Source organism: Vanellus vanellus (assembly GCF_965231255.1).
Source record: "Vanellus vanellus genome assembly, chromosome: 2".
In the NCBI taxonomy this organism is placed as follows: domain Eukaryota; kingdom Metazoa; phylum Chordata; class Aves; order Charadriiformes; family Charadriidae; genus Vanellus; species Vanellus vanellus.
In genome coordinates, this window is record NC_138906.1 from 26544888 (window position 1) to 26556972 (window position 12085).

Genomic DNA, 12085 nt, shown 5'->3' on the forward strand with positions numbered 1-12085 from the left:
TCTTGCTTCTGCTACTGAAAATCTTCTGGAAAGATGCTGTACTAATATCCTGTGTACTAAGACCATTTTCAGGGGAAAAGGATGCGGAGATTTTCACTTTGCAGTTAGGAAGACATTTAATGTGAACTTCTGTTCTTAAGTGCCCTTTTGTAGAAATTGTAACATGGGCTTCTACTTTTATCATTTAGAATCATAGAATCATAGAATCAGTGAGGTTGGAAGGGACCTTTAAGATCATCAAGTCCAACCATTTGTATTTGCATTTTTTATAGTTATATTTCAGGTAAATTATGTTTTGTTTTGTTCTGAGATTTTTCATATATATATAAATTCTATTTTAACATTGATTTATTTTGTATTTATCCAGAAGAAATGGAAGCAAGTTACAAAAGAACTGACATAAGGAAAATAGGAGTTTAAAGTCCTGTCATGAGTTCTTGGAGGCCAAATTTTACTGTTCTGGTCACTGGCAAGAAGTAATATTAGTGATATTATTAACGTAAGAGGCATATTCCGGAGCTGGCTTTTAAAAATTACATTCTGAGCAGGCATCGAGGTTTTTAAGTTTTTCTCTAAAAGTTTCCCGACAGCCAGAAGTTCAGATGATTTTTGCAACAGACTGCATATTTATGCAGTTATTTTGTGTAATATTTATGTTTGTATTTGACATACACTCATCATTGCACAATTCAACTGTACCTCTCAAGTAAATTATTTAACTAAAACGTAAGGGTTATAGAACATGAGTTATGGGTTAAGCCTGAGAAGGAAAACAGGAACATTACGTAGATGATTTGTACTCCATCAAGAAAGAATTAGATTGTGCAATAACTAATATGTCATTGTTTTATCTTGTTTATAGCTGTGCTTCTGTACTGTGGGCTTTTATTTTGTGAGATCTCTGAAGCTAAGCAGGGTCTTACCTGGTCAGTACTTAAGATGGGTGGCCTCCAAAGAGCATCAGGTGCTGCAGTAAGTGTGTCGGTGGCTCCGTAGGGAATATGTTTTCCTTCGACTCAGTCTTCAACCAATACTTTGGCACAGCATTTGAAAATATTTATGCTGCTGGATGTCCATCTTAAATGAAGGTCCTTTCTACTCTGAGGATATTAAAGCTTCTGCATCACTTTTGATATTTTGAGACACCCAGAGCCAACCCGAATTTGGGTGGTGAGAAATCAGAATGCTATTGAATAAAAAATATGAAATTGTTCATTTTGCAGCCCGCCTTACACTGCAGGGGGGTGGATTATTAGGATGTTACGGGAAAGCCTTTATGCTAGGCAAACCCATTGCAAATATTTAGTGTGCTGGCAGAAGAGAACTGCCAGCCACTGCTAGGGTGACTCCACAACAGTAGTTTGTGACTGAAGTTCCGAAGTGCAATACTCGAAAGTGCTTTGAAATCCTGTGTAGATGAAAGGTGCCATGTGAATGTATATTCTATTCATCTGGTTATTCATTCCATTCATGCATATAGTGTGCTTCTGTTTTTTCCCTTTGGAGTGTGAAAAGAGTTTGTAACATTATGTCCCACATATCTAAAAGGAGATATGAAACAGTGATGTTATATAACTAGAAAAAAAGAATCACTAAATACATCTCTATTTAAAAAATCTTAGCAAGTATAAGATAAAAGTAAACAAAGCAAACCCATTCTAAATTAAAATTGCTGTAGGTTAGTTTGTTGTATATGGGTCATGTGTACAGCTGCATCCATAACGAAATAAATGCGTAGATATTATTATCAGAATGTTTGCAGGTATACAAGTTTAGTAAGTAAACCAGGTGGTTAATCATGTTTCAGCTTGTTAGAAAAAAAAGACAAAATAAAAACAAACCTGAAAACTAGAATCTGACTTTCTTGCTAGCTTCAAACAACATCAACAAGAGGACTCATATTTCCAATGTTATTTGCATACCTAGTTAAGAGGCAAGAGCAAGTATAAGGAAATTGTATTCAACAAGAGTACTAACTGCATTTTTAAGGGCAATTTGTAAAATTGACCTATTATAATTTCATTTCAATTTCTGTAACTGAACAAACTGTTCCAGTTCAGCAATCACAATTCATGGAGTAACCAGGAAGTTAAATTCAAAGATAACCCAGTATTGCAACTTTATTGCTAAACAGGTATTGACTATCCTTAGCTCATTTAGTCATACTGCTATTTCCCCGAAATAAGGTATTCTTTGAGAAAACCTTAAGCAAAACCAATATCTAGTTGTTTTAAAAATAACCACACACCCCAAAACTTATTATTTTAAATCTTATTTCAGAAATATGCTTCATTAAAATAAACTTTCATTTTACAAAACTTTCCACAATAGCATTTATTTCTGACATTTCAAATCTAACAGCCTAATGACATAACACTTCTTGTTTTAAAACACGGTATCAACAATCCGTTGTGACGTGCTACTGCATTGTTATTTCATACTGAAAGTATGACTTTAAAACATCTCAGGAGTTCGCTTTCACTTGTCTTGCTTAAATACAGCCCTGAATTCTAAATATGGCAAATTTAGTGTTTTCTAGCTGAATTGCTATCGGTTTAATACCATAGGCAAATTTTGTGTCTCCTGCTTTTCAGACAGAATGGATAATGCCCTTAAACTGAATCAGACCTCAGGGCGATGGAGAAGTCGGCGGGTGCCAGGTGGCCCGTCTGTAGGGACAGTTGCAGTCCCCCTGCAGTGTACTTGATTTGTTCAGCTACCCATTTTAATCAATTTTCAGTTCATTAATAATAATGCTGAATGTTGATGTTCTGTATTCTAGTCTTTGTCCTGAGAAGTTGTCTGAATTACGTGCGTGTCTTTCCCTTTACTCGCTTGAGTCTGCGCTTTTGAATCACTAACTTGAACAGTTTTGTGTTAATCAGAGTGACATAGCTGGGAATAGCTGACTGAAATAGCTGGTGAAACAGGGACTGACAGTCTGGGTTTTTTTTTACCCAGTCGTATTTTAAAGGCGATCTTGCAAGTTATTCAAAGTAGTAAGGGTTACTGATAGTAACAAAGGTTTGAAGGTGAGCATCAGAGCCCAAAAGCATCCTGAAAGGACGTCTGAAATATTTATTCTCTGTTAGTATCTCCTTTTCTGTTTCCCTTCTGCTTGTTTTTAGTTAATACATTGTGGATCTTGTTTGTGTAAATTTTAGTTTGCAATATTTCCCTTTCTGTCTTTGTGACCAATACAAATATTTTAATCCGTTTGTGACTTGTCTTTCTAATCGTAACTCAGATGTAGAGTTTTTCATGTTTTGAAGTGCTAAGAATCTGTGTGAAAAGGTAACTCTTTGTTTTTCCAGAGTCCTGTTCCTCATATCATGGTGGTAGCATGGGAGGTGATGAAATTAACATGTGGGCAGGAGCAACGGATGAAGGACTGCTGAGCCAACATCTTGCAGAAAGTGGAGTGGAAATAGATCCTGAAAATGAAGAACTCATTCTGAATATTAGTTCTCGACTACAGGCAGCTGTTGAAAAGCTTCTGGAAGCTATCAATGAAACTTCGAATCAGGTAGGGTGATCTCATAGTGAAGCATTTTGAATTTTGTGTCTCGATTTTTTTATTTTTATTTTTTCTTTATTTTTCTCATGAATGTGTTTCTATAAGCCTAAAACCTATAGGCTCATTTTGAAAGCTGAAACAATATTTCAGGTACCTACGCCTCAAAAAGTCTGCTCCGGCATGACTTCACTGAAGAATTTAGATACATGTTAGAAATCTGCTTTGGACTGCAGAGGAAGCCTGAATTTGGGCACGTTTGTTAATCTAGGGCACTCTTTCATTGCTCATACGGGTCATCTGCATTCTACTGCGATCCAGCGATGAGACAAGAGGTGTCAGGGCACATTGAGCTGGCCCTTGTGAAGAGGGAGGATTAAGGGGAACTGTGCCCAGTTCTCTTGACAACCATTACAGTCAGTTGACTGGCCAAAAAGGTGGAGCTCTCATTCAACTCAGATTTAAACATGGCCAGTTAAGCACATATCCACGTATCAGAAAAGGAGTCTGCACTCCAGCTCTTCAGTATTTACATGAGGTATGCCATTCATGAATAGCCTCCAAAAAAGAGGCAGCGTCTGGGTACACTGCTTTCTGTTTGCTGTCAGGGTACTTTGCGTGGTGGGATGACAGTTGCTTTCTGGAGTGCTTCCCTGCTAATTGAAACGGGAGCTAGGTACTATTTGAACTGAACTCAGTCAGTTCAAATCACACTGCTTATATCATGTGCTTTGCTTCTAGATTACGTACATCTCAATTTGAAGGTACAAAGTAAGTACTCCGTGGCTCACTGTAACTTTTTAAGCTCTCTTGAAGAACTCAGTCTTTAGAGTCAGGTCTTTAGTCTGTTTGAGACTAGAATTCAAAGGACACTGTGTTTTATGCTACAGACCCATCTATTAGTTAACTTAGTAATGATATTACTTAAAAAGTCATTGCTTTCTTGTCTCTAGGTGTAAAATGTGTAAATCATAACTACTGGAAATAAAGGAGAAAAAAATCTGTGATGATAAAAGTAACATGAAAATTCAGCTGTCAGTACTTTAAAATTTTTAAACACTTGAGTATTTGTTGCTTTTGAAAAATACTTCAAAATTTAAGCTATACTCTTTTCTTCTTTTTAAAAAAAGAAAAATCTAGAAGATGAATTTGTGACTAAACTAAAGTTAAAAGTAATTTAAATACGAATTCAGCGAACCCCACTCTGGCTCACTAAAGCAAATGATCTGGTGTAAATCAGTTTCTGCATTGTGTTTATTCACAAACTCATCCTGCAACAGCTCTCTTCTGTTTGAGCATGAGTTCAATTAAAAAGAGATGTTTGGCTTTTTGAGGTCTTTTTTCAGCTTAAGGCCTCGCATTACATAATAACGAAAAAGGATACACAGATACTCCAATACATGGAATTCTTAAAAAAAAAAAAAAAAAAAAAAAGTAGTTGGGCATTTAGAGGAAATCTTGCATTTAAAGAGCAGATGATACAGACAAAGAAAAACAACTTCAAAGTTTTTCAGTAATTAAGAATTCGTGCTATGGTTATAAAAGTATTGTCGATTACTTATTCCACTTGGTGTTCTTTTTTTCTAAAGATTTCACTGCGGATTTTTAAATGCAGTAGTTTTATACGTGGCCCTAAATTACTTTATTTTTGTGACTGATATTTTTGCAGTAACTATTTACTTTTCATAATACCGATGAAAGTACTCAGTGTGTTCTAAGCAGCTTATTTTTATTTATTGCCAATTGATCAAGAAAGTTTATTCTCCGTTCATAGCTTTGTAGCTGAGACCTTGCCAATACCAGCAACAGAGTTAGGCTTTGGCTCAAACGCATACACACACATATTTTTTCATTAATACGGATTATACAAATATGAATTTATCCCTGATGGTCATATCTGGTTTGTTTGTTTGTTTTTTAAGTTAATAAAATGTTAATCTGTTTATACATTTTCTCACAGTATTAAGTGTAAATATTGACATCTTTTCTGGCTGTTCTGTAGAGGCACTTTGCAAGTGTTCAAGCTTGTCTGCTTTGCGATGTCTGTTGTGTGCTTAGTGGATTATATACAGTTCCTGCATATACCAAGGGTTTGCAGGTGACCTGACAACTATTTTTAAATATTCAGAAACTGGATATTTTTTCTACCCTGCAGTATTTTATAACCTAAAACTAGTTACAGGCAGAAAAGATTTTAACCTTTCCTCTTAATAAGTTGTGTTGTGCATACAGACATGTACCCATCTCTTAAAATAAACTTAAAAGAGAGAGAAACCTGGCGAAATCTTCAAAGTAACTATCTGAGACCTGTCTGAACACACACTTTCAGACCTGAAGTGCAGTTTGAATCTTTTCAGGCAAGGCATATAGTGGGTGTATTAATTCAAATTCCACCTGCTGGTGTTATGTATAGGTAAATAAATCAGGCCACTCCCCTGAACTCTTTCGGTTGGGACATACTAACAGGAAACCTTTAAACTAGCAGAGTTTGAGAAAGTTCTTCCTGTTGAATTAACTCCAAGAACAAGAATGAAGGCAAATAATGACATACCTGTATTTCTCTTTCATTTGCCGTAGCGGAGATGGAAAAGCATTTTTAGTTTCTGTTCTGCTAGCTTGCTTGTCTGCTGCAGCGCGCCTGCGCAGCTAAAACAAAATTACGCTTCCTTGTCTTGGAAGTTACCTGCCAGCTGCGAGCGGAAGACTTCTGTTGCTTTTTCACGTGAAACTTCTGTAAGAAGGATTTTTAGGAGTCACCATACAAAGTTTTCACGCTCCTCTCTGTTTTGGATTAATCCACTCCTGAATTACTCTGCTTGAGAATGGGATCTGAGGCTTTCTGCTGATTCTGAGTAGGTTTGTCACCAGCAGTACTGACATGTGTCTTCAGACTGTTAAATGTACGTGTTCTGTTACAAATTCCTGTTAGAAATTTCCTGTTTGCACCAGCCTAGCTAGTGCAAAACACCCATGTGACGGTTGAGAAGACAGCAGCAGCGGTATTTTTTTGGAATGGATTCTTACCGCACCTACTGGGCATCTAATCTGTTTAATGCTTTGTGGACTGAAGGCCAAGAAGAAGATACATACGAGGTTGAGTCTCGCGTGCCTTTACCATATCCTTTTCCTTTCACTGAACACTTGGATGAGAATAATTCTGTAGTTGTAAATACATCAATTTTTCACTTCAGCCACAAAAGAAATGGGCACATTTTAAAAGTTGTCTCTAAAATCTCCTTGCCTACACCTCCCTATTCAGTAAGTATAAAAGTTTTTACAAGAAATTGTATTTTAAACCAGCTTAAATAGAAGAGTATGCAGTGAAAAATGATATAAACTTGTCTCTCTTGTTAAAGTTATTATGTACTGCTGACAGGCTTTTTTCCTAGACAGTTTTTAATGGGCACTAAAAGAGCTTTAATTACACAGTTCTCTCTCTTCCTTCCTAACAAAAGAAATTTAACAGACACAGAAATATGTTGAATTACAGAGATTTGAGATCTCTTTTTAAAGCACTACATTACATTTTTCTCACTGTGAATAATTTACATTGGGGTGGGGGGGGGGCTGCAGTCAGTTAAAATTGTTCCTTTAAAGCTTTCATGCACTGACTAGCAACATTAACTAGCACCAGCTTGCTAATGGCTTCCAGTGATCACATGAAGAAATTTTTCTTCTTGAAAAATCACGTTCGTGTTTGTGCTTCTTTTTGGTTTTGCCCTGTGATATTTTTAATAATACCTTGGGTTGTTATTACTGAAAAAAGCAGGAGAATAATTTTTATTCTTAGTTTTAGCTGGAGCATTTGATGCATTTGAGTAAGCCATTTTTATGGTTTTCTATGTACAGTAAACCTATCATGCTTCCCTTTTATCTGAGATGGGTCTTTCATTAAGCACTTCTAAATATAAGAATAAAGTAAGAATACTCTGTGATTTTTAAATATCTCAAATCAGTGCAGGTATTAATCTGCAGTATTTCTACCTTTCTTTAACTCCCTTCAGAATAAATAGTTCACATTAATCATGTCCATCTACAAATGAACGCTGTAGAAAAGAAATCAAGTATTTAAATTCAGTAATTATAAAATAGAATGTATTGATTATTCAGCCATTCTTTTTAAAGTGTAGTTTTATTTATAAGTGGATAATTTTGTGTGCAATGTTCTATGAAATGTTCCTAACCCGTTTTTCTCAGATTTTAAAGCAAGCTAATCATACTCTTGAACTTAGTGAGATGGTGATAAAGCTTTTGTTTTTAAAGAAATTGAGAGAAAGAACATGTTTATAGAAACTGTAGCAAAGCCACAGATGTTACTATCGTACAAATATCTGCCAATATCCATAATACTAAAGTGGAAAAGAAAAATAAAAAAAAAGAGGAGAGGAGCAGGAAATATGTTACTTCCTTTTCTGACATTGTTCTTATTCAAAATAAGTTGTCTTATTTTGAATGCAAGCCACACAAAGAACTTATGCCTGGTTCAGCTCTGACAATTTATATTCGTGTTCCTCAAAGACACGGGTGTAATCTGTAAATGTGCACGGTTGAGAAATGGAGATCTTGGTAATTGACTCCAGTTTGCTGTTATCTTAGATGAACATTTTGTGTTATCAAAACTTCCAACATTAGAGTAATGTTCCTTCTTTACTATTTTGCTTTTGTAATTCTAACTTTAATTCTTGTTGAAATGATCACTTTGGGTATGTCTAAACTGGTCAGTAAGTATACAATTTTACGCATTTCAGTCCTGGTTTTCCAGCAGTTTATGTTAGTGACATAATGAGATTGCGCTACATCTGTGGTAGTACACATTAAATATTAACCCATCAGACAAGCAGAGAGGAATTAAAAAATTCCTTAATAATTCTGTTAGGTGGACACAGTTGGAAGAAGCATTGCTTTACTGCCTTGTTGGTTGAAAAGTGTGGTGTATGCAAAGTTCACGTTGTCCTGATGTTCTCATTTATGTTCATCTTAGGGAGAAAAAGATATGAAGCACCACTTGTGTCGATTTATATCAAAACTTCTGCCAGTTTTATGCAATGCTTTTTAGCCATTCTAAGTGTATGGTGGGTCATAGCTTACTCATATTTAGTACAAAACTCATATGTCAATGAAGGTGAACCTAGTGTAAACTCATAAACCAGGAATTACCGGAACAAAGACACGGATTTAGGCAGGTGGCTCGCTGAGTTCACTATACTGACAAAGCCTGTTTGCTCAGACTTTTGTACTGAGTTGATCTTCCTATTGTAGTCTGCGAATGTGTGTTCAGTAAAGATCTTATCGAATGTTCAGTGATGTGATACTTCTCATCACACTGTAAAGCAACTGTTAATTAAATAGGAATGATAGAATAGTTATTTATCAGAAAACCTTGGTTTATCTAACTTCTCTAATTTTTTCCTGTGATAGCTTGAACATGCTAAAATTACTCAGACAGAGCTCATGCGAGAGTCCTTCAAAAAGCAACAAGAGGCCACAGAATTTATCAAGTATCAGGAAGAACTACAAGAACGTCTTAATGAAGAAAGCAAAGCCAGAGAGCAGTTGGCTTTGGAGCTTAGTAAAGCTGAAGGTGAGTAGCTTTTTTGATGAGTTGTTGAACTTTGCACTCACTTGCCTATTAATTGGGTAAATAAATTGCAAATTAGATCAATGTCTTCATAAATTTTAGAATGTTATCAGCCTTCTGGTTACTTATGGACCAGATGACCTTCGGAGGTCCTATCCAACATCAACCACTCTGTGATTCTGTTTCCCAACTTTGTCTCACTTATTATTGTCTGACTTATATGTGTTGTTATCCTCAAAATTAATTTATTTTGTCATAACATGTCTGTGCAGACAAGCTTAGATATTAACAACTTAGAGTCATAGAATCCTAAATAGTTGAGGCTGGAAGGCACCTCTGGAGATCATCTGTTCCAACCCCTTCCTGAAATCAGGGTCAGGTAGAGCAGGTTGCCCAGGACTGTGTTCAGTCAAGTTTTGAATGTCCACAACCTCTTTGGGCAGCCTCTTCCAGTGTTTGACCACCATCAAAGAGAGGAAAGAAAAAATTATATATATATATTTTTTTTTATGTTGAAATGCAGTTTCCAGTATTTCAGTTTGTGCCTGCTGCTTCTTGACCTCGACTTAGTTCCACACAAGTATGGATACAAACATAGAACTTTCACTCTGCATTTGATGATATGGTGGTGATACATTTCAATTTGCACTCTTTTTGAAGTGATCTTTTTAAGTGTATTTGCAACTGCATTAAGGAAGCAATTAAAAATTGTAGGGTGGTACAACAGGGGAAATCTAATAGTCTTTTTTGACATCAGGAAAATATGTTCAAATCTGACAGATGCTTAATTTGTTTTTTAAAAGTAGCTGTATTGTTTCAATAGCTGAATGTTTTGTTTCCACCCAACATTTCTCCCATTATCTGTTTGTAATTAGCATCTGGAAAAGATGCAAAAAAACACCTCTACCTTATAGGTAGGATCTCTGTAGTAGTAAGCAGAAAGATATTTTGGTTGGTTCTGAAGCTCAGAAGACTTCTCCTGTTTCAAAGTGGGAGCATAGAGTTAGTTTCATAGCCAAATGTTATTCCCGGAGAATGCTACCCTGCCAGCCGCCGCCTTCTTTTTACAGAGACAGCTGATTAATAGTTCATGTGCTATTAATAGCTGGGACACACATAACCTGAAAAGAAGTGCAGGTTTTGAAGCCCTGTTTCTAAAACATGGTGCGAGGGACAGTTGGTCACCTGTCAGTTCACACAGCTTAAATGTTGTGTGCCATCAGCACCACGACTGGCTGCAGCATTTCAATAGCTTTAGCAAAACTAGAAAGGAGGAAAATTGATTCCAGAGGGAATAGATTCAAATCTGAAAGCGGCATTATTACTTTTTTTAAATATTAAGAGTAAAAAAAAATCTTGTATGGAACACATCTTAACATGTAAAAAAGATGAAGTCTTCCACCAAAATATAAATCCCTGAAGAATTTATATTTTTGCACAGATTAAGTTGCAAAACTGTTTAGTATTTATGATTTTCAGAACGTAGGCGACTTTTACATCTGTTGCTGCTCTCCTTGGAAGATAATATCTTTGTCTTGATAGAAGTTTTATTCACAAATCTTCAATAATAAAGTAAAATAGACTAATACATTAGGACAAAACAGGGAGTTCAGTATTTAGTTTTATTTAAAGGTAGGAATCTGTTATCTGTCAGAGCTGTCTGCATAGGTTTAATCCTACAAGTAGCATTTAAAAAAAATAATACTAGAGACTAATTTTATTTATTAAAAAAAAATATTGTGAACTTATCTCTGTTGCTTTGCCTTTTGGGTCTGTTTTTTTTTGGCTTAGTCAGGTTCCCCACTAAGAAGAACTATGAGCTTGCCTTTTCATTTACAATAAATACATTTCCATTTGTGCAGGACTGTATTGCAGAGAGTATGCATAACTGTATTTTAAAATTATATCCCACGAGACCTGCTTATTATTCATTTCTTATTTTCATATTTTTATTTTTATTATTATTCTATTACCACCAGACAAGCAAAAAATCTAAAATTAACTGGCTGCTTCTCTTGAGCAATGCACTTCTGTTATAAAATTAGCTTATGCAGACAAACTAATAGCAGCAGAGAATCTGCAAACTCTTGCTAGATACCAGTTTGTAGATAATGGGGTTGCCCATATGTAAATGAAGGCAAAATTTACTTGTAAAATTTTATTAAATGCTTGAAGTATTCTACCAGAGCCTGGTTTGGAGATATAACTGATGAATCAAGTATGTATTTTTTGCTAGAAAAAAATGAAGCTATGTTTTGCCCTCTCCGGATTTTATCTGATAATGTTTTTTTTGGGGAAAAAAAAAACAAACTTGGAAGCATCTAAAGTGGAAACAATCTTCAAAAAATTTTAACTGGAATTTAATTTTAATCAGAGCAGTAGCAGTGTCAGTTTATAAGAGCTGACAGACTGGGTGTGTTGATTTGGTTCACGAACCGTTCTGGAATATGAGAGACAGAATTTGATGTTAGTTTCAGCCCTTGACAGATATATTGCACAGTTGAGCTTTTAAGTTTGGTGCAGATTTATGTCACATGTGGAGATTTAATTCTTCAGTCTTTTGCAGGAATTCAGCTAATTTGTCCCTCTTACTGCTTTAATACTTTATAACTCGAATTAATTAAATCCTTTTTCACCCTTTTTTTTTTTTCTATGAACTCCTGAAATTAATGCACTTCTAAATGACAGGCACCTCTTTTTTTGGTGTTGGTATAACAAAACAAAAATGCTGTAGAACTCTTTACTTAATTTCTTCTGCTCACTGAACTGAGTTGTGAGCACACTCTGACAAAGCCAAACTACATTCTCTTATCAAATTCCTTAGATAGGTATGCAGAACAATGTCTTAGTTCATTATACAACTGATGGTACTCTGTCTTCTCTTGAGATAAAATGTGTCATTTTTGATCATTTCTTTCTTATCACAAAAACTGCTGCGGCTGAGACATTTTCAAACCTCTAGTGTTTTTGCGGTGTCAGATAGGACTTACCTA

At 35.5% G+C, this 12085-nt stretch overlaps 1 protein-coding gene across 1 annotated transcript in view; it reads left to right on the forward strand.

Moving 5' to 3' along the window:
* AKAP9 (A-kinase anchoring protein 9) overlaps positions 1 to 12085 on the forward strand; it is a 121197-nt gene that overhangs the window by 73919 nt on the left and 35193 nt on the right. The window contains exons 22-23 of the mRNA XM_082498872.1: positions 3315 to 3526; positions 8933 to 9095. Coding sequence (XP_082354998.1) covers positions 3315 to 3526; positions 8933 to 9095 — 375 coding nt within the window. The remainder of the gene's footprint in view (positions 1 to 3314; positions 3527 to 8932; positions 9096 to 12085) is intronic.